At 41.7% G+C, this 25,812-nt stretch overlaps 1 protein-coding gene and 1 long non-coding RNA gene across 3 annotated transcripts in view; both read left to right on the plus strand.

Annotated features, from left to right (window-relative positions):
* Window positions 1-1,670: 1,670 nt before the first annotated feature.
* LOC145522864 (uncharacterized) overlaps window positions 1,671-25,812 on the plus strand; it is a 30,018-nt gene continuing 5,876 nt past the window's right edge. Inside the window, exons 1-2 of the long non-coding RNA XR_014066198.1 lie at window positions 1,671-1,752; window positions 16,776-16,812. This is a non-coding gene — a long non-coding RNA (uncharacterized LOC145522864). The remainder of the gene's footprint in view (window positions 1,753-16,775; window positions 16,813-25,812) is intronic.
* On the plus strand, window positions 21,982-23,385 carry RAP2B (RAP2B, member of RAS oncogene family). Of its 2 annotated transcripts, XM_081531946.1 has the most exons (2): window positions 21,982-22,605; window positions 22,657-23,385. In XM_081531946.1, the coding sequence occupies exons 1-2, from the start codon at window positions 22,471-22,473 to the stop codon at window positions 23,020-23,022; spliced, it is 501 nt and encodes a 166-aa protein (XP_081388072.1). In that variant the 5' UTR covers window positions 21,982-22,470; the 3' UTR covers window positions 23,023-23,385. The 2 variants fall into 2 exon arrangements, with proteins under 2 accessions (XP_081388072.1, XP_081388064.1); XM_081531938.1 differs by having other exon boundaries at window positions 21,982-23,385.

A 25,812-nucleotide genomic window follows, 5' to 3' on the forward strand; every position in this document is an offset into this window, starting at 1 on the left:
TTTTTATTTTCTTTATGGTTTATTCCCTAATTACACATGCATGAATACAGTAGTTTAATTTTGTCTGTTATGAACATTATAGAAATAGATTTATAAGTCTGTATTCTGTTGTGTCTGGCTTTTTCCCCTTAGTGTTATGATTTTAAGAGTCATCATGATGTGATTCATTCATTTTCTCAGTGGTATTTTTAATGAGCTCTATCTGCTACATTATGCAAGATTGGTTGGTGCATGGTGGAGAGGAAGACTGGAAGCAGAGAGACCAGTGCAGAGACTAAGCTTATGGACAGTTACAGTGGGAGAGCCTGAGACCTATAAATAATACTACCGGAGAATTTCTGCTCTCTATAAACCAGTATTTCAGAGCCCTCAGACTTTTGCAACTACTGTAGATGCAGAACAAACTTAAAAGCCCAAAACAACAGCAGCAACAGCAACAAAACTCTGGTTTGGGAGCTAAGAAGCAGGCCCTGAGCATCCAGCAACAAATGATAGTGAAGACAGTTCAGGAACCAAAAATGACTCCCAGCATGCTGGGTTAGCCAAGGAAAAAAAAACAAAAAACGAATGTTAGGATAGAAAACACACACACATATTTTTATGTATTGATATAAATCCACACATATATGTGTAGATAAATACATTTATACATATGCACACTTTATTTGATCACAGATGAATTAAGGTATAGAAGTATCATGAGACAAGGAAATATAATTTTTTTTAAAGGAAGAGGAAAAATAGAGATGATTAGAGGCTGTGGAGCAAGTTTGAAGGGGCTGGGCTGTGATCATGGAGTCTATGGTTGGAAATAGATCAGGCAGTGGAAAGGGGCGAGGGTTAGCGACGATGTGAAACACAGCTAGGCCGCTCTGCAGAGTGAGGCCTGTGTGCTCCTTACACCCTGATTCAGCAGTGAGGCTGCATTCCCTGAGTGCGGCCCATGAAAGTCACCACAAGCCTTCTATTGTAGGACAGGACCTATATACAGCAATAGGGCAATATTTTATTTATTTGGTAGTCCACGAAAGACCCATCAGATGCCACAGTTCAGCATTCTGGAAAAGGCATTCCTTATTAAAAACAAATGACCTTAACTAAAGAAATCATCCCAGTGAAGCACAGAGCTGAGGCCAGGCAACTGAGCCAGCTGTGTTTAACACACATTCCTGTACTAGTGAAAAGCAAAGGGCAAGGATGTTTTTTAAAAACTGCTCATCTAAAATAAAAAGGAGTTCTGAAAAGGATGAACATGTAAAGATGACCACAAACAAAAAATATTTGTTAAATTAACTTCTTCTGTGCCCTCATCATGCTGCAGGAATGTATTGGGCAGTTTCATGTATGTGATCTTTCTGAATGCTGAAGGATTAACTTCCAAGTTTGCCTTCATGGTTACCTGCAGTCCTGTTACTCACAACTGTTGGAGTCAGGACCACAGTTCCCAGGAACTCCACCAGGTTCCCTGGTTTTCCTGACGATAGGCAGCTGGCTTCTCACAGAGTAAGGAATTCAAAAGACACATACAGCCCCGGATCAAAGTTCTAGTCTTTTATGACTCAACCTTAGAAGCAACATATCATCACTTCTGGTCTATTGGTCATATAAGCCAACACTGGTACACTATGGGAGAGGCTGTTCAAGTGTGAATGCCAGGATGTAGGAATGGTGGAAGCCATTTTGGAGATTGCCCTACCTCTGAAATTAAATTGACCAACTGTACAGCTAGAAAGTGACAGCCAAAATTTGAAAGTAAGTCTATCAGACTATGACTTTAGAACATCAGGAATCAATAAATGTAAAAGATTTTTTTTTTTGCAGATATGTGTGTAAAAAAAAGTTGACTTAACTATAACTTCATATCATATACACAACAAACTTGAAGACAGATAAAGCTTTTTATTTGTAATTTTCAATGAAAAGATAAGATTGTGCTTATCTCTCATCCAGTATTTATTGAGCAGGAATGAAAAATTATGTGTAATTTTAATTGCCTGAAAAATTCTTAGTTTCTGAAGGATATTTCAATGTTTGAGGTAGCACTATAGGCTGGCTTCCTAAAACCATTCTTCATTTATTTCTCGCTTGTCTCCCTCCACTCTAAAAGGTAGTTTAGTTTGTTATGAATTACCCCAGCCTCTGTGGAGAAGGCAATGGCACCCCACTCCAGTACTCTTGCCTGGAAAATCCCATGGATGGAGGAGCCTGGTAGGCTGCAGTCAGTGGGGTCGCTCAGAGTCGGACACGACTTAGCAACTTCACTTTCACTTTTCCCTTTCATGCACTGGAGAAGGAAATAGCAACCCACTCTAGTGTTCTTGCCTGGAGAATCCCAGGGATGGGTGAGCCTGGTGGGCTGCTGTCTATGGGGTCGCACAGAGTCGGACATGACTGAAGCGACTTAGCAGCAGCAGCAGCAGCAGCAGCCAGCCTCTTTTGCAGCTATAAGGACATTCAGTGCAGTACTGGCCAAAGAAATTTAACTGGAAGATTCTTGGAGCTTTTGTTTCTTGATGGAACATAAAATCCTCCTGGCGTATCCTTGGTCAACCCTCCCATTCCCACCTTCTTCCAGCCTCAAAAACAGATTTGAAGTCTGGGACTCCATTCCGCTTCACTGAACTAACGAACAAAGGCTGGAAGAATTCCAGAATCAGACTTCTTGTTAAATAAGAAATAAAGCTTTATTTGTTTAGCCCCACCACCCTTAATTGGGTTTCCAGTTAAGTGCAGCCTTAAGTATTCCTAATTCTTTTAGAGTGAGGCAGCATGACTTTACAAATAAAGTCAGAAAATCCTGAGGGAAAGAGGGGTATTAGAAAGTTTCATGGCTCGTTAAGAAAACTTGCGAGTGTGCTCAGTCATGTCCAACTACTTATGACACCATGGACTGTAGCCTGCCAGTCTCCTCTGTCCATGGAATTTTCCAGGCAAGAATACTGAAGTGGGTTGCCACTTCTTACTCCAAAGGATCTTCCTGACCCAGGGACTGAAACAACCTGCATTGGCAGGCAGATTCTTTACCACTGAGCAACTTGGGAAGCCCTAAGAAACCTTACTTCTAAACAATTTCCATGCAACCTAAATTCCTACATACCTAACTGAGCAGTAAGAAAACCATAAGCATTTATCTTATTAGTATTATTTTGCCTCAGTCTCTGACAACAGGGCAGGAAGTCCAGTTCACTTTGTTCAGTCCCTCAGTTGAGTTCTACTCTTTGGCACCCCATGGATTGCAGCATGCCAGGCTTCCCTGTCCATCATGAACTTCTGGAGCGTGCTCAAACTCATGTCCATCAAGTCGGTGATGCCATCCAACTATCTCATCCTCTGTCATCCCCTTCTCCTCCTGCCTTCAATCTTTCCCAGCATCAGGGGCGTTTCCAAGGAGTCAGTTCTTCACATCAGGTGGCCAAAATATTGGAGCTTCAGCATCAGTCCTTCCAGTGAATATTCAAGCCTAATTTTCTTTAGTATTGACTGGTTTGATCTCCTTGCAGTCCAAGGGACTCTCAAGAGTCTTCTCCAACACCACAGTTCAAAAGCATCAATTCTTCGGTGCTCAGTTTTCTTTATGGTCCAACTCTCACACATCCATTCATGACTACTGGAAAAACTATATTTTGACTAGACAGACCTTTGTCAGCAAAGTAATGTCTCTGCTTTTTAATATGCTGTCAAGGTTTGTCATAACTTTTCTTCCAAGGAGCAAGCATCTTTTAATTTCATGTCTGCAGCCACCATCTGCAGTGATTTTGGAGCCCAAGAAAATAAAGTCTGTCACTGTTCCCATTGATTCCCCATCTATTTGCCATGAAGTGATGAGACCGGATGCCATGACCTTAGTTTTTCGAATGTTGAGATTTAAGCCACCTTTTTCACTCTCCTCTTTCACTTTTATCAAGAGGCTCTTCAGTTCCTCTTCACTTTCTGCCATAAGGGTGGTGTCATCTGCATATCTGAGGTTATTGATATTTCTCCTGGCAATCTTGATTCCAGCTTGTGCTTCATCCAGCCTGGCATTTCACATGATGTACTCTGAATGTAAGTTAAATAAGCAGGGTGGCAATATTCAGCCTTGACTTACTCCTTTCCCAGTTTGGAACCAGTTCATTGTTCCATGTCCAGTTCTAACTGTTGCTTCTTGACCTGTATACAGATTTCTCAGGAGGCAGGTCAGGTGGCCTGGTATTCCCATCTCTTGAAGAATTTTACAGTTTGTTGTGATCCACACAGTCAGAGGCTCTGGCGTAGTCAGTAAAACAGAACTAGATGTTTTTCTGAAACTCTCTTGCTTTTTCGATGATCCAATGGATGTTGGCAATTTCATCTCTGATTTCTCTGCCTTTCCTAAATCCAGCTTGAATATCTGGAAGTTCTCAGTTCACGTACTGTTAAGCATCACTTAGAGAATTTTGAGCATTACTTTGCTAGCGTTACTTTGCTAGTGTGAGATGAGTCCAATCGTGTGGTAGTTTGAACATTCTTTGGCATTGCCTTTCTTTGGGATTGGAATGAAATCTGACCTTTTCCAGTCCTGTGGCCACTGCTGAGTTTTCCAAATTTGCTGACATATTCAGTGCAGCACTTTCACAGCATCATCTTTTAGGATTTGAAATAGCTCAGCTGGAATTCCATCACCTCCATTAGGTTTGTTTGTAGTGATACTTCCTAAGGCCCACTTGACTTTGTATGGATGTCTGGCTCTAGGTGAGTGATCACACCATCGTGATTATCTGGGTCGTGAAGATCTTTTTTGTACAGTTCTTCTGTGTATTCTTGCCACCTCTTCTTAATATCTTCTGCTTCTGTTAGGTTCATACCGTTTTTGTCCTTTATGTGCCCATCTTTGCATGAAATGTTCCCTTGGTATCACTGATTTTCTTGAAGAGATCTCTAATCTTTCCCATTCTATTGTTTTCCTCTATTTCTTTGCATGAATATTGAGAAAGGCTTTCTTATCTCTCCTTGTTATTGTTTGGAACTCTGCATTCAGATGGGTATATCTTTCCTTTTCTCCTTTGCTTTTCACTTCCCTTCTTTTCTCAGCTCTTTGTAAGGCCTCCTCAGGAAGTCCAGACCTCCTTCATTCCTCTCCAATAGCCCTGGGACCCCTCAGAGGTCCCAGACCAGCCTCCTTGACTGCTTTATGGATTGTACCATTCATTTTGCTCCTGTGTCAGCTCATTATATGGGACTTCCTAGGTGGAACTAGTGGTAAAGAACCTGCCTGTCAATGCAGGAGACATAAGAGATGTGAGTTCGAACCCTGGGTCAGGAAGTTCCCTGGACGATGGCATGGCAACCCACTCCAGTAGTCTTGCCTGGAGAATCCCATGGACAGAAGAGCCTGGGGGCTACAGTCCATAGGGTCGCACGGAGTCGGACACAACAGAAGGCACTTTAGCATGCATGCACAGCTCATTATATGGAGGTGTTTGTTGCAGCTTCTAATGCCCAGAGTGACTGTTATTCTGCTGGAGTCTGCTGAAGAGGCTACATGCTACTGTGGAAGTTTACCACAGACCCTCTGAGGCTGCTGCAGCACCACAGCTGCAGGCCCTGGTATCAAAATGTTACAGAAACTATGAGCCCAAATGCTACTGGCACCCTGCCAGCTAAGTGGCCCAGAGATTGCTCCTCTAGGTACCTTCATTGAGGTAATTGCAAGGGTAACCTAAGAGGTACACCCTACATTGGTAGATGCTACACCCCCTTTCTCTTTGGTGAACTTTGCCATCTTTGAATAACATTTATGATCCTCAGCCACTTCTCCTCTTACTTCTGCAGTGGTAACTTGGTCCCTCACAGAATTGTGCATTTGCTGACCTGATTTACTGGTCCAGAAACATCCTTTCTGGCTCTCTTGCATCTTAGAATGAAGCAGCTTTGGCTCAAGCTATGATTCTTGATACATAAAAGTCATATAAATTTGGCCTAATTTATTGTGTGGTTGTATACACTGATAAAAGCTTATTTGAATTAAATAGAATAAGAATAGCCTGATTTAATATTTGGAAGATTACATGGGATGTTTCTAAAGCATCTGAAAATGTCACCTGTTGCTTACATTGTACAAATGGTCCTCAGAAAATCTGAAACAGCCTTTTCTATCACACCCAACATCCTCCCATTATTTTTATTTACATTAAACAAAGGATCTTTTCAAAACCATAGGCTTTACCTCAGAATAACAAAATATTCTGTTTTCACATAATTATTCAGTTCACCCAGAGGCAATACAGTGGTATCTCTGAACATTATCTCTATCTCCCAGCTGCCAAAATATTAAATAATTCCCTGGGTCAACCTATAGAAAACACAGGAAATTTTACTACATATAAGGTTTAATGATAAAGATTTATCAGGCATGTAATATTCAGGAATTTCCATTTCAAAGTTACATACACTTTAAAAATATTGCTTATGCCTAGTATTCTATTCAAATCAAATACTGAGAACAGTTTAGAGAAAATCTCAGCCTGAAACTAAGTCAGTACAATAGTCTTTTTTTTTTTCTTTCTTTCTTTCTTCTGATAAAGAATTTGCAGCCTCGAGGATAAGTCATTTCCCAAACATTCTGGGACACACTTTGGAAACAGTGAAGGGCAGATTTCTTTTGAAAACTCAGGAAAAACGTAGGGCAAGAGAGATGGAAGCCTGGGTCCAGTTTGACAAAGGAAGCACAAATGTGTTAATGATGCAGAAGTCACAGCCTGGCTTTGAATGGTGCTGACACATCAAAGGGCACTGTTTGCCACAGAAAGGAAGATCATTTCTGGAGAGGGACAAACTGTTTGGGAGAAAGCAGCTGAAGCCCTTGATTCCCTGGTTAACGATGCAGGCCAGCAGCCTCTCTGTTCTACTGCCCCAGGATCATGAATTTGAACCTACTTCATCCCACCTTCAGAACAAACAGGCAAACAGCCCCAAGCCAGGCTGTCATTTGGGGCTTTGTCAATTAAATCACTTCCTGGGCAACATTAGCATACGTAAGAAATAGTCTCATCAGAATCCGTTAAATAAGGAAGGGGAAAACTCTTTGATAAATAAGTACTTAAGATAACTGTCTTATTTGACCAGTAGGTTATAGAATACCTGAGGCCTACATTAAGCTGTGTGTTAAAATAGTGAGAAAACTAGAATTAGTTTTCTATTTTTCAAATGTGAAAGTCGCTTAGTCATGTCCAACTCTTTGCAACCTCATGGACTATACAGTCCATGGAATTCTCCAGGCCAGAATATTGGAGTGGATAGCCTTTCCCTTCTACAGGGGATCTTCCCAACCCAGGGTTCGAAGCCAGGTCTCCCACCTTGCAGGTAGATTCTTTACCAGCTGAGCCACAAGGAAAGCCCATTTTTCAAATAATTCCATAGTAAAAAGACAAGAAGACTATTAACCAAAATGTTAAGTTTTTGTTTGGCAATAATTTATTATTTTTTTCTTTCTGTTTAATTATACATTTTAAATTTATTATGGTAAACAGAATTTATCTAAAGAAAAGAATATAAATATTTTTCTTATGGTAACAGGACACCCTGTACAACAGTGACATTTTCTAGACAGATATTCCACTACTCAAAATGATTCTCTGAGGTTAGGTACCCAAGGTTTTATTATAATTTAGCATGAAATAGAGAAACTCAAGAGATTACTTAGTTAAGAAAGTTTCATGAGTTTATTAATTTCCCATTAGTAATAGAATTTTTAACCATGTTAAGTCACAGGTTTTTGTGTATATTTTCACTAAAGGTATGGGCATGTGGGAGATGGGAAGATAACTTTATAATTATTTATTTGTATGTATTGAGAAAAAGCCTTCAGAAATTTTAACAGAATCTGGTTGGACAGACTCAAGAGGAATTATCAGTATCCTTAATTAAAAACAAGATGAACTGGCATCTTCATGTAACCCAGATTTAACAGCTTCATGCTTTGTACTGCACACTAACTGTTAGAAAACAGTTTGATTTCTACTCCTATTCCCAGACCCACACTTGGCCTCCCTTTCTTCAGCGGGTGCCTTATCATTTTTATTTACAGAGAGATTATTTGCAGTTTGAACTCTCATATTTTCACCTTCTCAGTTCCAGTTTTTAGGTCTTTTGGCTCTTCTTCTTTCCTGTACAAGAAGAAAGCTGTTTTCCCAGCCTCACCACTAGAGTTTTCAGACACCTCCTCTGCCCTCTCCTCAGAAACTTCTATTCAATGGACATCCTATTGCTTGGATTTCAGTCTCTCCATCTTTACTGACACTGAATTACTACTGAATAATTGACTGAATTATTTTTCAATTGAAAAGCAAGCCAAATTGTAACCATAAAAAGAAAAACTTAAAATGCTAGAAGAAAACACTAGTATTTATAAATACTTACATAACACTAGTTATATAAATATCCTGGAAAGTGAGACAAATTTCTACTTGTGGCATGAGATTCAGAAAGAAAACCCAAAAAGAAAAAGGTCAATAAATTCAAATATGATATTTTTTAAAATGTTACTGAAAAAGCACAAACAAGGACTAATAACAAACTAATAGTTATTTGCAGTTCAGTACAATTCAGTCACTCAGATGTGTCCAACTTTTTGTGACCCCACTGACTGCAGCACCCTGTCCATCACCACCTCCTGGAGCTTACTCAAACTCATGTCCATCAAGTCGGTGACCCATACAACTATCTCATCCTCTGTCAACCCTTCTCCTGCCTTAAATCTTTCCCAGCATCAGGGTCTTTTCCAATGAGTCAGTTCTTTGCATCAGGTGCCCAAACTATTGGAGCTTCAGCTTCAGCATCAGCCCTTCCAGTGAATATTCAGGCCTGGTTTCCTATAGGATGGGCTGGTTTGATCTCCTTGCAGTCCAAGGGACTCTCAAGAGTCTTCTCCAACACTACAGTTCAAAAGCATCAATTCTTCGGCGCTCAGCTTTCTTTATGGTCCAACTCTCACATCCATTCATGACTACCAGAAAAACCATAGCTTTGAGTAGATGGACCTTTGTCGGCAAAGTAACAACGTCTCTGCTTTTTAATATGCAGTCTAGGTTTGTCATAGCTTTTGTTCCAAGGAGCAAGCATCTTTTAATTTCATGGCTGCAGTCACCATCTGCAGTGATTTTGAAGCCCAAGAAAATAAAGTCTGTCACTGTTTCTGTTGTTTCCCCATCTATTTGTCATGAAGTGCTGGGGCTGAATGCCATCATGATCTTAGTTTTCTGAATGTTGAGTTTTAACCCAGCTTTTTCACTCTCCTCTTTCAATTTCATCAAGAGGCTCTTTAGTTCCTCTTCACTTTCTGCCATAAGGGTGGTGTCATCTGCATATCTGAGGTTATTGATATTTCTCCCGGCAAACTTGATTCCAGCTTGTGCTTCATCCAGCCTAGCATTTCACATGATGTACTCTGAATATAAGTTAAATAAGCAGGGTGGCAATATTCAGCCTTGACTTACTCCTTTCCCAATTTGGAACCAGTTCGTGGTTGCGTGTCCAGTTCTAACTGTTGCTTCTTGACCTGTATACAGATTTCTCAGGAGGCAGGTCAGGTGGTCTGGTGTTCTCATCTCTTGAAGAATTTTCCACAGTTTGTTGTGATCCACACAGTCAAAGGCTTTGGCGTAGTCAGTAAAACAGAAGTAGATGTTTCTCTGGAACTCTCGCTTTTTCGATTATCCAGTGGATGTTGGCAATTTGATCTTTAGTTTCTCTACCTTTTCTAAATCCAGCTTGAACATCTGGAAGTTCACAGTTCATGTACTATTCAAGCCTGGCTTCGAGAATTTTGAGCATTGTTTTGCTAGCGTGTGAGACGAGTGCAATTTTGCAGTAGTTTGAGCATTCTTTGGCATTGCCTTTCTTTGGGATTGGAATGAAATCTGACCTTTTCCAGTCCTGTGGCCACTGCTGAGTTTTCCAAATTTGCTGACATACTCAGTGCAGCACTTTCACAGCATCATCTTTTAGGATTTGAAATAGCTCAGCTGGAATTTCATCACTTCCATTAGATTTGTTCGTAGTGATGCTTTCTTAGGCCCACTTGACTTCACATTCCAGGATGTCTGGCTCTAGGTGAGTGATCACACCATCGTGGTTGTCTGGGTCATGAAGATCTTTTTTGTATAGTTCTTCTGTGAATTCTTGCCACCTCTTCTTAATATCTTCTGCTTCTGTTAGGTCTGTACCTTTTCTGTCCTTTATTGTGCTCATCTTTGCACAAAATGTTCCCTTGGTATCTCTAATTTTCTTGAAGAGATCTCTAGTCTTTCCCATTCTATTGTTTTCCTCTATTTCTTTGCATTGATCGCTGAGGAAGGCTTTCTTATCTCTCCTTGCTATTATTTGGAACTTTGCATTCAGATGGGTATATGTTTCCTTTTCTCCTTTGCCTTTTACTTCCCTTCTTTTCTCAGCTATTTGTAAGGCCTCCTCAGACAACCGTTTTGCCTTTTTGCATTATTTTTCTTGGGGATGGTCTTGATCACCACCTCATGTACAATGTCACAAACTTCCATCCTCATTCCTCCTACACTCTGTCTATCAGATCTAATCCCTTGAATCTATCTGTCACTTCCACTGTATAATCGTAAGGGATTTGATTTAGGTCATACTTGAACTGTCTTGTGGTTTCCTCTACTTTCTTCAATTTAAGCCTGAATTTGGCATTAAGTTGATGATCTGAGCCACAGTCAGCTCCTGGTCTTGTTTTTGCTAACTGTATAGAGCTTCTCCATCTTTGCCACAAAGAATATAATCAGTCTGATTTTGGGATTGACCATCTGGTGATGTCCACGTGTAGAGTCATCTCTCGTGTTGTTGGAAGAGGGTATTTGCTGTGACCAGTAAATTCTCTTGCAAAACTCTGTAAGCTTTTGCCCTGCTTCATTTTGTACTCTAGAGCCAACCTTGCCTTTTATTCCAGGTATCTCTTGACTTCCTACGTTTGCATTCCAGTCTCCTATAATGAAAAGGACATCTTTTTTGGGTGTTGTAAAATATCTAATAGATCATCATACAACCATTCAACTTCAGCTTCTTCAGCATTAGTGGTAGGATCATAGACTTGGATTACTGTGATAATGGTGGTTTGCCTTGGAAATGAACAGAGGTCAGTCTGTCATTTTTGAGATTGCACCCAAGTACTGCATTTTGGACTCTTCTGTTGACTGTGAGGGCTACTCCATTTCTTCTAAGGGATTCTTGCTCACAGTAGTAGATATAATAGTCATCTGAATTAAAGTTGCCCATTCCTGTCCATTTTAGTTCACTGATTCCTAAAATGTTGATGTTCACTCTTTCCATCTCTTGTTTGACCACTTCAAATTTATCTTGATTCATAGACCTAACATTCCAGGTTCCTATGCAATATTGTTCTTTACAGCATTGGACTTTACTCCCATCACCAGTCACATCCACAACTGGGTAGTGTTTTCGCTTTGGCTCCGTCTCTTTATTCTTTCTGGAGTTACTTCTCTGCTCTTCTCCAGTAGCATATTGGGTACCTACCGACCTGGGGAGTTCATCTTTCAGTGTCCTATCTTTTTGCCTTTTCATACTGTTCATGGGGTTCTCAAGGTAAGAATACTGAAGTGGTTTGCCATTCCTTTTTCCAGTGGACCAAGTTTTGTCAGAACTCTCCACCATGACCTATCTGTCTTGGGTGGTCCTACATGACATGGCTCATAATTGCATTGAGTTAGACAAGGCTGTGATCCATGTGGTCACATTTATAAATACTTACATAACACTAGTTTTACAAACATCTGGAGTGTAAGACAGCTTTATACTTGTGGCATGAAATTCCAAACGAAAACCCAAAAGAAAAAAGTCAATAAATTCAAATAGAATATTTTTTTTAAATATTAATGAAAAAGCATAAACATGGGCTAATAACAAACAAAGTTATTTTCAAAGTACATGATTATCAGAGGTTAATATCCTTATTATATAACATAACCATAATACATAGTCAACAATTATAAATTAATAAGAAAAAGTTGAGAAGTCCAACAAAAGATGGGTGCTACTTTAACTATTGAAAACAAATTTAAAGTACTTGCGTAAAAATATAAATCTGAGTATTTCATAAGTTATATAGAATTTCCTAAAGTTATATCGAATTGTGTCTATATATTCACTATTTGAGTAGTATTTCACTATAGATTAAAGGGCTTCCCTTGTGGCTCAGCTAGTAAAGAATCTGCCTGCAATGCAGGAGACCTGGGTTTGATCCCTGGGTTGGGAGGATCCCCTGGAGAAGGGAAAGGCTACCCGCTCCAGTATTCTGGCCTGGAGAATTGCATGGACTGTATAGTCCATGGGGTTACAAAGAGTCGGACACAACTGAGCAACTTTCACTTTTACTATAGATTGAAGTCAAGAGTTATGGCTATAGCCAATGACAGATTAGTACTTCATTTTGATTGTAAGAGTGTTTGGCCTCCAGCAACAAATGAGGATATTTTTTTAATACATAGTTTAGAGACAGGCAAACCATGAGCCTGTGGGCCAAATGCAGCCCACCAGCTGTTTCTGTAAAGAAAGTGTTATGGAACTCAATCATGTGTATTTATTTACATATTGTCTCTGGCTGCTTTTATACTGCAGGGGCAGATTTGAGTAGTTGCAATGGAGATGTATGGCCCACAAAATCTGCAATATTTACTCTCTGGCTCATTACTAAAAAAAAAGTTTGCCAACTGCTTGTTTAAAACATTTAGTTTACGTGAAACATGGAAATGTTTGCTAAGTTTCCTAGGATCACTCCTTTTTAATAATTCTATATAATTATATTCTACATGGCAATAAGGGTTTTTTAAGGACATAAATTCCTTAACAGAAAGGATTTAGTTTTTATACTTCAGGGGTACTATGTTCACATTGCCATAGTTGAATAATAGGCCAGTAATCTTTCTTTTAAATGTAAGTTTTAAAACAAAGAAAAAAATCTTCAGAAGAGTAACAAACTTCTACAACAGAACTGAATACAATAATCATAAAATTATTTAAATAGCCTGAATTCTGCAGTTCTAGTGTTATCTTCCTAAGATATCACCACAGATCCTTTTCTGAAACTTTCTATCACAAGATAGTATAACTGCAAGTAAAATAGAAACCCCTTTGGCAGATTTCTTAAACCAAGCCTGACGGCTAATGGTAATTTACAGAGGAAGCTTCCTCTCCCTCAGTATAGACTCTCATTGTCTCCATCAAAACCACAAAGTTTGAAGGATTTATTGGAGGCACTGCTGCAGAAAGAATGATAGGCTTCCTCCAGCATCAAGGGAAGTGATGGATTTTTGTCCCTGCAAGAGAAAAGGAGCCTCCTTTAATCTTGTGGTTGGTGACAAAAAAACAAGTGAAAGTTCTTTTGTTTTTTTTAACTTTATTATTTTATTGAACTTTAGTTGATTTACAGTGTTGTGCTAATTACTGATGGATAGCAAATTATTCAGTTATAAAGAGATATTTTTTATAATCTTTTCCATTATGGTTTATCATAGGCTATTAAATACAGTTCTCTGTGCTATACAATAGGACCTTGTTGTTTATCCATTCTATATATAAAAGCATACAGTTGCTAACCCCAACCTCCCACTCATTCTTTCCCCATGGCAACCACCAGTCTATTCTCTATGTCCCTGATGCTGTTTCCTAGATTGGTTCTTTTGTGTCTCATCACCATATAAGTGATATCATATGGTATTTGTCTTCCTCTGACTTATTTCACTTAGTGTGATAGTCTCTTGTTGCATCCATATTGCTGCAAATAGCTTTGTTTTGTTCTTTTCTATGGCTGAGTAGTATTTCATTGTATATATGTACCATATCATCTTTATCTATTCATCTGTTGATGGACATTTAGGTTGTTTCCATGTCTGGGTTATGTGAATAGTGCTGCTGTGAACATGGATGCATGTATCTTTTTAAATTATAGTTTTGACTGGATATATTCCCAGGAGTGGGATTATTGGATCATATGGTAATTCTATTTTTGATTTTCTGAGGAAGCTCCAACCTCCACAGTGGCTGAACCAGCTTACATTCCCACCAACAGTGTAGCAAGGGTCCATTTTCTCCATACCCTCTTCAGCATTTGTTATCTCTAGACTTTTTCATGATTGCCATCCTGACCAGTGTGAAGTAGTACCTAATTGTAGTCTTGATTTGCATTTTTCTAATAATTAGTGGTGTTGAGCATCTATTCATGTGCCTATTGGCCATCTATATTTGTTCTTTGGAAAAATGTTTGTTTAGGTCTTCTCTTTTTGGATTGGTTTGTTGTTGTTGTTGTATGAGTTGTTGGTATATTTTGGAAACCCCTTGTCTGTTGCATAATTTGCAAAAATGTTCTCCCATTTATGGTTTCCTTTGCTGTGAAAAAGCTTGTTAAGTTTGATTAGGTCCCATTTGTTTGTTTTTCTTTTTATTTCTGTTGCCTTGGGGACTAAGAAATTGGTATGATTTATATCAGAGAATGTTTTGCCTGTGATCTCTTCTAGCAGTTTGATGATGTCATGTCTTAGGTTTAAGTCTTTAAGCCATTTTGAGCTTATTTTTGTATATGGTGAGAGTGTGTGTTCTGACTTCATTGATTTATATCTGGCTGTCCAACTTTCCCAATACCACTTGCTAAAGAAACTGTGCTTTTCCTATTGTATATTCTTGCCTCTTTTGGTGAGGATTAATTGACTGTAGGTTCAGTTTGGTTTAGTCACTCAGTTGTTTGGCACTCTTTGTGACCCCGTGGACTGCAGCACTCCAGGTTTCTCTGTCCATCACCAATTCCTGGAGCTTACTCAAACTCATGCCCATCAAGTCGGTGATGCCATCCAACCATCTCATCCTCTGTCATCCCCTTCTCCTCCTGCCTTCAATCTTTCCCAGCATCAGGGTCTTTCCCAGTGAGTCAGTTCTTCACATCAGGTGCCCAAAGTATTGGAGTTTCAGCTTCACCATCAGTCCTTCCAATGAATATTCAGGACTGATTTCCTTTAGGATTGAATGGTTTTATCTCCTTGCAATCCAAGGAATTCTCAAAAGTCTTCTCCAACCCCACAGTTCAAAAGCATCAATTCTTCAGCACTCAGCCTTCCTTATAGTCCAACTCTCACATCCATTCATGACTACTGGAAAAACCATAGCTTTGACTAGATGGACCTTTGTTGGCAAAGTAATGCCTCTGCTTTTTAATATGCTGTCTAGCTTTTCTTCCACGGAGCAAGCGTCTTTTAATTTCATGGCTACAGTCACCATCGGCATTGATTTTGGAGCCCCCAAAAATGAAGTCTGTCACTGTTTCCATTGTTTCCCCATCTATTTGCCATGAAGTGATGATACTAAATGCCGTGATCTTAGTTTTTTGAATGTTCCGTTTTAGCCTAGCTTTTTCACTATCCTCTTTCATTTTCATCAAGAGGCTCTTCAGTTCCTCTTCGCTTTCTGCATATCTGAGGTTATTGATATTTCTCCCAGCAGTCTTGATTCCAGCTTGTGCTTCATCCAGCCCAGCATTTCTCATGATGTTCTCTGTATAGAAGTTAAATAAGCAGGGTGACAATATGCAACCTTGACGTACTCCTTTCGCAAGTTGGAACCAGTCTGTTTTTCCATGTCCGGTTCTGTTGCTTCTTGACCTGCATACAGATTTCTCAGGAGGCAGGTAAGGTGGTCTGGTATTCCCATCTCTTGAAGAATTTTCCAGTTTGTTGTGATCCACAGTCAAAGCCTTTGGCACAGTCAGTAAAGCAGATGTTTTTCTGGAACTCTCTTGCTTTTTCAGTGATCCAATGGATGTTGGCAATTTGATCTCCGGTTTCTGTGCATTATCTAAATCAGCTTGCACATTTGGAAGTTCATGGTTCCCGTACTATTGATGCCTGGGTTGGAGTATGAAGCCTTGACTGTAGGTGTATGGGTTTATTTCGGTCTCTCTGTTCTATTCTGTAGATCCATATATCTGTTTTTGTGCCAGTACTACAGTGTTTTGATTACTGTAGCTTTGTAGTATTGTCTGAAGTCTGGGAAGTTTATGCTTCTTGCTTTCTTGTTCTTCACTAATCCTTGGCAATCCTGGGTCTTTCACGTTCCATAGGAATAAAATTATTTGCTCTACCACTGTGAAAAATGTCCTGAGTAATTTGATAGGGATTACATTAAATTTGTAGATTGCCTTGGGTAGAATGGCTATTTTAACAATATCAGTTCTTCCAATCCAAGAGCATGGAATATCTTTCCATTTCTTTGAATAATATTCAGTTTCCTTTATAAGTGTTTTATAGTTGTCAGCATATAAGTCTTTCACATCCTTGGTTAGGTTTATTCCTAAGTGTTTTATGTCTGGGGATATAATTTTAAAAGGTACCTTTTTTTTTTTTACATTCCATTGGATATTTCATTGTGGTGTAAAGAAATGCAGTTAATTTCTATATGTTAATCTTGTATCCTGCTCCCTTGCTGAATTCATTAGTTCTAGTAGTTTTTGTGTGGAGTCTTTAGGATTTTCTGTAGATAGTATCATATCATCTGCATATAATGACAATTTTACAAGAAGAAAGCGCTTTTTAATGGATCTAAGGCATTGCTTCTATTCTTGCTGCATTTGTTTCTCTGGGATGCTGGGTCTAAGAAGACAAATCTTAGACAGACTAAGATGTGTAACTGTGCTTTCAACCATGAAAAATAGGATCAATGAAATCAATTTAAAATTTCCCTTGAGTGAGAATATATTCATCACATAAAAGTGGTGCTCTAAGCCCATTTTGTTCTTTTCTCTACAGATCAGGGTCTCAGGCAAATCTCAACCCTATAGAGAAGGTAAGCTCATTTATCTTAGAAAAGATTTTTGTTTTAAAAAAAAATCATGTAAAATAATGACAGTAGGCCAAACCATTAGTAAGATTCTATGATAGAACTCAAATCCACTGAGTAGTTGTGTGGTAGTTGCCTACATGTGTGTAACACTTCAGCCCAGGATAACATTTTTATGGAGTTATGAGTGGTTTTTATTATCAAAATAACATAGCACATTAATGTATATGGTGAGATAATATTTAATTCTAATCTGATAGCCTTGAGACAATAGTTATTTTGATTTTTCTATTTCTTTATTTGGGCCTAACAAAAACGTTTGTAAAAAGCTTGACTGATTTTAAGAGGTTATTTAATTTAAAATTTAACTCACCTACATTTTCCTTTGAAAAATAATTTTAAAAGGAGAAAAAAATCCAATCAGAGTACACATAAGGGGCAAACAGTGAAATTATAAAACCAGGCATACATTTGCCTCTCTTTAATTACCATGCTAGGATTTTAGAACATTTTTTAAGATATAAAATCTCATTACAAGGAGTACAAGTCATTGTTCTTACAAGTTGGCTGCCTAAAGTGCAATATGAAGAGTATGAAATGATGATGGTTTGGTTGACTAATGAATATTTTTAGGGGCATAACTGGAGATTATTTTTTAAAGACCACTGATAAAATAAAACATCTTAAGCCTGCTTGTGGATGCCTGGTTATAACATGTTCAGGTACTTAACAAATATTTACTGAGAACTCTTGAAAGGCACAGTTAGTCTTATAGCAACATCCCTTTAAAATAATGATACATGGTCACTCTCAACTTACCCCTGATATTTTCAAAATTAGAATTTTTTTTTAGAATTATTTGTTTATCTACAGGTCAAGCCAGCTAAAACTATGAACATGATGAAATAAACCTCCACTTTGTATAAATGATGAGGACAGATGGGTACTTATTTTCTGGAGGACTTAAAAGATTCATATTCTAGCAAACCCTCTAATTCTTTGAAGGCCCAAAACCAGTGTCACAGAAGCTCACTGTGTAAGCAAGGCCAGGCAGGGATCACTGTGTATATAATAGTCAATACCAAAGATTAAGTAGTTCTTAATCTGTTAGCTTTTACTTCAGATCGTTTTCTAGAGGTGTCTTTGTGTGTTATCTGCACAAACGTTTGAAATCTTCAGAGTAAGAGTTTATCTACTGGGTGCTTTGGTATTTTTTCCCAAATACTCAGAACCACGCCAGACAGCATTGAGAGTGTTTCCATCCATATAAGGGTAGACTTTATCACTCCAGCATCTTTAAGACTCAGGGAGACTGAAACATTAGTATTTTACAGTTTTCTAAGGATACAGGAAGTGTTTTGTCTCACCAAGAATTAGTATATCTTTTACCACAAAGAGAGTTTGGGAAAGGGATAAAATGCCGTTTGTATACCCATAAATAGTTAATTGAGGGACTCCTATGTAGGCACTCTTACTGGGGGGAGGACAGAGGTGGCTCCAAAGATAAGCGAGGTATGGACTCTGACCTCAAGGAATTCACACAGTGACACAATACAGACATGTAAATAATTATGGTACAGGATAATTGGATATGACACAGGATTATACCATAAGGGAGGTACACAAAGACTCCTAACAAATTTCACAGGAAGAACTGATCAACCTTAAAAATTTGTGCATCAGTAATTTCATTAATTACTTCATTTTGAATCCCAAAGCCCCAGTGGAAATCTTTCTGAGGGAGACTATCTGAGTGTAATAAAAATTGTTATCAAAGAATCCTTAATGGGAAAGATTCAAAGTGTGGCAACTCTTTGGTACCAGAGAGGCCACTAAGATCCAAAAATACCCATCTGCCTGACTACCCAGAGTCCTGAAGATGGTCTCTTCTAGATACAGCTGTCAAGACACCTGGGTTGTAATTGTCATGAATATATGGTGCACTGCAGCTTTAAAAGCATGTTTCCATCCATTATTTGCTAATTATTATCCCTGAGTATAGGCTGGCACCTTGAAAAGGGGCAGCCAGGACACCAGGGTTCTAATTCTGCTCACTGACTGTGACGTAAAATGAAGCGTTTGGTCATCAGATATTCTCCAAGGTTCCTTGGGTAGCTCGGTGGGTGGGACAAACTTTATTATCACCACTTTAGAGATAGAGAAACTAAGGTTGGGAGCAACTTGAGGGGCTTTCCCAAGGTCTCAGATAATAATTGATAAGTAATACTTGAGATTAGACACCTGGCCCATAAGGACAAAGTATTTTCTACTATATCGTACTCAGAACCACACCTAACATCTGTGGGCTAGAGGACAGAGGCCCAGGTAGCATTACTCTAGTTATTTCAGTTATAAATCAAGATAAGTGAAGTTGCTCAGTCGTGACCGATTCTTTGTGACCCCATGGACTATAGCCTACCAGCCTCCTCCATTCATGAGATTTTCCAGGCAAGAGTACTAGAGTGGGCTGCCATTTCCTTCTCCAGGGGATCTTCCTGACCCAGGGATCGAACCCGAGTCTCCTGCATTGCAGGCAGATGCTTTACTGTCTCAGCCACCAGAGAAGCCCTAAAATCAAGGTAACACAGTGTTAAAATATGATCTGTCCTCCCACCTTGACAAATACTTCTTTGCAAGACCTGGATGGTCAGGTGTGAATCACAAATTCTTAGACTTCTCCAAGAGCCAGGCTGGAAAGTGGCAGGGAAGAGAAAGCTGACTAGAAGGCACCCCTCTTCCTGCAGTTAAGTGGGGGCCCAAAGTGCCTGGGAGGTCACGCCTTAGCTCATGGGTCCAAGCACCATCTGCACTCCAGCAAAGACCCCTTACTGCACACAGGGGTGAGTTCAGAGGTCTAAGCAGATCCTAGGAGAGGGTTTGGTACTATATGGGGAGGGGATTACAGAATTCTGACCAGCTGGGGCATGGTCTGGACGTGGGTTCTAGCTCCTTAACCCTGTGGGAAGGGGCACTGTCAGAAGAGTCAAAGGGTGGACATAGGTCCCTCTAGCTTGGGCTTAAGAGCCAGTCTGTTCATACTACCTCAAAAGTCAACCTAAGAAAGAGTACAATCTGGAAACTTTCTTGTTAGAAAGTAGTATTCCTAATAGTTACAAGACCAGGTTCTGCACCCAAACACCTGGATCAGGATCCCAGCGTAACCACTCATGCTGTGAAATTTCATGCCAGTTATGCCAGTTAGGTGACATCTTAGGGTCTCAGTTTCCTCAGTTTTAAAATAGGTATAATTAGTATTTTTATGATGAGTAAATAAGATAGCACATGTAAAACCCCTGGCAAACATTAAACTGGGTAAACGTGAGATTCGCTCCACCTATATTAGGTGAGTTTGCCTTGAAGGTTTCTGGAGAATTATATAAAGGTTAACTAGCCAAGCACTCTGATAACCCCTCTCTCCACTAAATAGTGGAGCCATGCGCAGGAATGGACTCCGCCCACCCAAGGCATTGGCTGCTGCCCAGGACACGTTGGGTCCCATGGCCAGGACTTCAAGTTGCAGCTGTGCATTCTACGAGCTATAGCTAGAGGTTCAAAGAAGGTTAACTCGCAACGCGGCCCTGAGTCACAACGGGACTAAGGCACTGAAACCAAACATTAGCACACCATTTCTTTTATCCCTCCAATGCAGATGGTTAAACCAGTGGGAAGTGGTGTGGACAGGATACCAAGCCAGGGTTGATGCAGCTCGGTCCCCTCCCACCCCTTCACCCTGGGGCTCACGCTAGCATTGCTTAGCCTTTTGACAGGTCTTGACATCTCTCCTCGAGAAAGGAGAGACCTGGAACAAGCCAAGGCATCTCGCTGGTAGCTCCTGTGAGTAGGAGCCAAGCCCAGTTTAGCGAATGCCCTCCCCAAAGCAAAGATGTTTACCAACGGCAAGCCTGGGCATTCCCCCACCCCACCGGGTGAGCTGAATTCAGTGTGGCCCATTTCCACATCCTAGCCCCTCCCCCTCCCTGGGTGGAGGGGAACCACCTTGGAAACTTTGCCATTTCTTGAGGACCAAAAACTGTAACCAGCTCCCTTTAACGGACAGTCGTGACTGGGCACCTAGAAGTCAGACTGTTGAAAACACCAGCAAAGGACTATATTTAGCTCTGAGCTCTCCGCCTAAATTCCTTTTATTTTTTTACTCTTAGCTTCAAAACGACTAGATTGGGGAAGTGGGAGGAAGGGGGCGGGGGAGAGCAGAGAAAGAACAGCTGTGCCTCCGCCTCTCAACTCAATCTCTATAAATAACCAATCACGAGCGGAGGCTACTTTTTAGCCAATGAAGCGGCCCAAACTGATAAAACCTTGGCAGTAGCCAATGGAAGAACATTCGAGGGTGTGAGATTTGCGCCCCAGGACCAATGGGTCCTGAGACTGGGAGAGGTAATTTGAGCTGGAGCGTGGGTGTGCAGTGCACAAGCTTCCTACTTCCAAACCCCCAAACCTACTCCGCCCACTGAGCATGCCCTGACTAGCTACCGGCACCCGGGCTGATTGTGGATGAGTTGTGATTCACTCTCCGGGTTTTGGCCCTAGCCGAGTGGGGAGGTGGGTGGGGTCTTCTGAGTCCCAGCCTGGAGACCGCCCAGATCACTTGATGCTGCCCATTCCCTCATCCGGACAGGTTTCTTTGTCTGAGGGTTGAAGTGCGTGGAGAGTCCGCCAGAGAAGGCTGGATAGAAAGGGCCACGCCTAGAGTGTGGGAAAATGCTCTGCCCGTCTATCATACACCCAAATGTTCTTTGGGTCTCGGCCTTCGGGACGCACACCCGCCGGGGGCTCGGGGAGTGAAGTCCACAAGCTTTGGATAAAAGGAGCGTCAAGAGACCAGCCTGTTCCCGGGGTGGCCCACGGCGCCGGCTGTCTTCTCATAGAGCCGGGACTCCTATGCACTAAAGCCAAGTCGGCGAAGGAAGGCGGCCTCTGTCCTCCCACTGGAGCTGCCCCAACCAGTCTCTTAACACCCATACACCCCCACACATTTCTCCGGCTCGTATACTAGTGCCTATCCCGAATCCGCTAGTCCTGAATCAAATCGCTAGCTCCGCCTACAGCCCCACCCCTGCCCGGCCCCCCGGAAAACCAGGAGCCGGGGAGCCGGCGGGCGGGGCCGGCAGCGGCGCACTGGGCATGCTCGCCAGGGCGGGGCGGGCAGGGCTGCGCGCGGCGAGTAGGAAGCCCTCGCCCCGCGGAGGCTGCAGGAGAGAGCTCGAAGGGCCGCCGCGGTGGGCGCACGCTCTGCGGGGACTCATGCCACGCGCGTCCCGGCCCGGCGCGCAATTAGCAGCCGCCTCCGCAGCCCGCCGCCGCCGCCGCCTCCTCCTCGCCTTCCTGAGCTGCTGTGGAGAGAAGCTGCAGCCCTCGCCCAGCCCCGGCTGCCGGCATTGTCCTCCCGATCCGCCGCCCAGGCTGCTGCTGCCGCCGTGGGCTGCCTCGGGGCCCCGGACCCGCGCTGCAGGGACGCACCGCCGCGCCGGCCGGCCCGGCGCCCGGCCCCCGCTTGGTGATTTCCGCGCCTTGCGTTCCTCGGTTATCTCCTGAGTTTTTCCTGCAGAGCTGAGGACAGAGAAGTCCAGCTACCAAGCCCAGCTTTCCTCCGGTGCGCAGCCCCGACGGGGCCGTGGCAGGCGCAGCGAGAACGCCGACGGAGCCATGAGAGAGTACAAAGTGGTGGTGCTAGGCTCGGGCGGCGTGGGCAAGTCCGCGCTCACCGTGCAGTTCGTGACCGGCTCCTTCATCGAGAAGTACGACCCCACCATCGAGGACTTCTACCGCAAAGAGATTGAGGTGGACTCATCGCCGTCGGTGCTGGAGATCTTGGACACGGCGGGCACGGAGCAGTTCGCATCCATGCGGGACCTGTACATCAAGAATGGCCAGGGCTTCATCCTCGTGTACAGCCTTGTTAACCAGCAGAGCTTCCAGGACATCAAGCCCATGCGGGACCAGATCATCCGCGTGAAGCGGTACGAGCGCGTGCCCATGATTCTAGTGGGCAACAAGGTGGACCTGGAGGGCGAGCGTGAGGTTTCATTCGGCGAGGGCAAGGCCCTGGCGGAGGAGTGGAGCTGCCCCTTCATGGAGACTTCGGCCAAAAACAAAGCCTCGGTGGACGAGCTGTTCGCTGAGATCGTGCGGCAGATGAACTACGCGGCGCAGCCCAACGGCGATGAGGGCTGCTGCTCGGCCTGCGTGATCCTCTGAGGCGCTCGCGGCTGCCGCGCGACGAGAGCCGGCACAAAAGCCAAACGCACCCGACTCTTCTAAATGTGATTTCTCTTCTGGCTTTGAGATTGGAGATGACTTTGCATCGGCCGGGGGGGGGGGGGCGAGTCTTGGCGCCCGACTGGCCGCGGTGGCCGCGTCCCCCGCCTCTGCCCGTTTCCGAGGGGTTGTCCCGTCATGACCGTCCGAGTACCGGTGGAAATGTGGATCTTTGCAGCATGTACGTTTCTCATTGATTTTGGTTGACGCATATTTCCCCATTGAAGCAACCCTTGGGGCCCTGTATTGGCGGCTTGACACCGGCAGGCGAAAGTTTCAGTCTGGAAAAAAAAAAAAAAGAAATGGGGTGGGGGCGGAAGAGGACGGGGAGAAGGTGGAAAAGGGGGGATTTTTTGTTTTTGTTTTTCTGTCAACAACCGTTTTTCTAGTTCCAAGTTTCAAATACACGGAAGGAAGTCCGGGAGAACCAAATGAAGGAGCAGGAGGGGAGGAAGAAACTTTTGTTTTTTCCTTGTTTTCCAGGAGTAGCTGGAAATTAAGATCGGGTTCCTTTTCTGCCAGCTTGGAAAGGCAACCCCGTGACTGATTTCGATTCTGAGGATGTCTATGCAAAGTTGGATTCTTGTTACAGTGTATCCAATCTGAAGTATTGCACATCTGAACTGGGACTGTTAACACTGATGCCAATACAGTGTGGGGTGCCAGAAAGTGTCTGCTGATAATTTGTGGGGGGGGGAAAATCTATTTTGTTTACCTACTGTATCAAGGGGGAGTCTGGGGGAGAACGGTAGTATTTTTTTTTATCAGCTGTGAAAAAAATATGTTACAGATCTGCACATTTTTGTGTGTACTGTTGTGTGTGTGTTTTTTTAGATTTAGCTTTTTGTTCGTATTGGTTGGCCATACATGGTTTTGATGACTTGCTCTTTAAACTACAGTACAGAAACTTCGCAAATGTGATTCAGGGCCCCCAGCACCCCTGTGTCTGCAGAGTGCCTTCAAAACTCAGCTGTTCCAGCCGGTGCCAACCTGTGAACTTCCCATCAGATCCCAGAATCTGTTATTCCTCCCCAAACTACTTCCCAGTTTACTTTTAATAATCTTCCTGAAGGAGCCAGGACAATAGGGCCTGTTGTTCGGTGAATTCTTTATTCTTTCCAGCCTTTAAAATGTAATTGTAATGCAATGGGTTATTTTTTTTTTTCTTTTTAAAATTTTTTGCTTCATTTTGTTCCAATGTTCAGGTATTTAGCTCCCCTTTTATATAATTTTTTTTTTAATTTTTGGTTTTCTGTTTTAGGGTGTTCCTCCAGAAGCACAGAGCAAAATTTTACTGTTGTGATGTACCAAGATAATTCTAACAATTTGTAATTTCTAATTCCATACACGCGGTTAATCATTGTCTCTTCATTTTAAGATTTTTAATACAAATGTCATTTTTAAAGAAACAAATTCAAACTATTGTTTGTGTTTCTGTGTTTCATATTCAGTGATTTAATACAGTATCATGGCTGAGGTGGACAGGGGCAGGTGCCTGGTGCCCCCAAGAGTGGTTTGTCAGACTTTGAAGAGAGAAGTGTGAATGACAAGTTGGGAGACATTACTTCCAACTCCTTAACAGGGAAAATAATCATCAAGGTCTAGGAAGCCCTGGGGTATGGCTATACCCTCTGACTGTTAAGATGAACTGGATATTGAATCTGTTCTGCTGACTTGGAGCCGGAAGGGGAGAAGCCAGCTGCTAAGACTGCTAAGATCTGGGGGAGTAACCATCCACTGGTCAGGCAGGGTGATGTTTTTAGTGTTCTTTTTTTCTTTTTCTTTCTTTCCTCGTATTTTGTTCTGCTTTGTTTAAAACACGTATCCTGTTTAAAGCTTGTCTGGGGGATATGATTTTCAATTCTGAAATCATTGCCTTGTAGTGTTCTCTACAATACATTTGGGTGGCTTGTGAATAGTGTCTCAGCCCTTTTGTGGCTTTAATTAGGAAACATCATTAGGTTAAAAAAGAAGAGAAAAAGAGAAAACGTAAGTCTCTTGCTTTATTACACTGTGCAGTTTGTGGACCATTTTGACCTCATGAAATTTTCCTTCTAACAGCAGGAGGCAGTGTGAGCTTTTTTATTTTCTATTTTGCTTTTCTTAAGGGCCATTTTACTGATAGCTCTATGGAGTGGAAGGTGTATGACTATATATCAAAAGCACTTGACATACCTTAGGTCCATGAAGTGTAGCGTGAACAGTTTTGACTTTCAAAAAGATTTATTGTGTTGAGAGAGCCAAAAGAAGTTAAAGGCCACAGGTTTCTTTAAAACTGTATTAACATATCTTGCCTTAAAATGTTGTGTCTTTGGCCCAGGTAACCTCTCAGAATTGCAGCATGGAGGAGGAATAGAGAATTCTGCCTGGGTTTGGTTCTAAAGTTTTTTTTTTTTACACTCGATCTCATTGAAATTTAGTACCAAACTTAATTAGAAGGTAATGTATATATGCTAAATAAGAAATTAGGAAAAAATATTCACACTTAGGCTTTGCAAAGTTTCATTCTTGCATTTGTGTAAATTTAGTTGATTCAATAGATCTAAAGTGTTGAAAGCTCTGAAGACATATAACAAGTACTGTATAAAGGATTTTTTTAAATGCATTCAGTGACTTTTTTATGAGTTTGTTTTGGTTTTTTGGAAGCCTTTTGATGTGAAATACTGGCAAGTATTTAATTTAAGAAATGTATATACTCCTGACAGGGAATTTTTGAAAATGGAAAATTGG

This window comes from Giraffa tippelskirchi, chromosome 2 (genome assembly GCF_054371585.1).
Source record: "Giraffa tippelskirchi isolate mGirTip1 chromosome 2, T2T-mGirTip1v1.2.pri, whole genome shotgun sequence".
NCBI classification, from domain to species: Eukaryota; Metazoa; Chordata; class Mammalia; order Artiodactyla; family Giraffidae; genus Giraffa; species Giraffa tippelskirchi.

What these genes read in the sequence shown, in the direction of transcription:
- RAP2B (XM_081531938.1), top strand. Translation starts at nt 22,471, where the DNA reads ATGAGAGAGTACAAAGTGGTGGTGCTAGGCTCGGGCGGCGTGGGCAAG.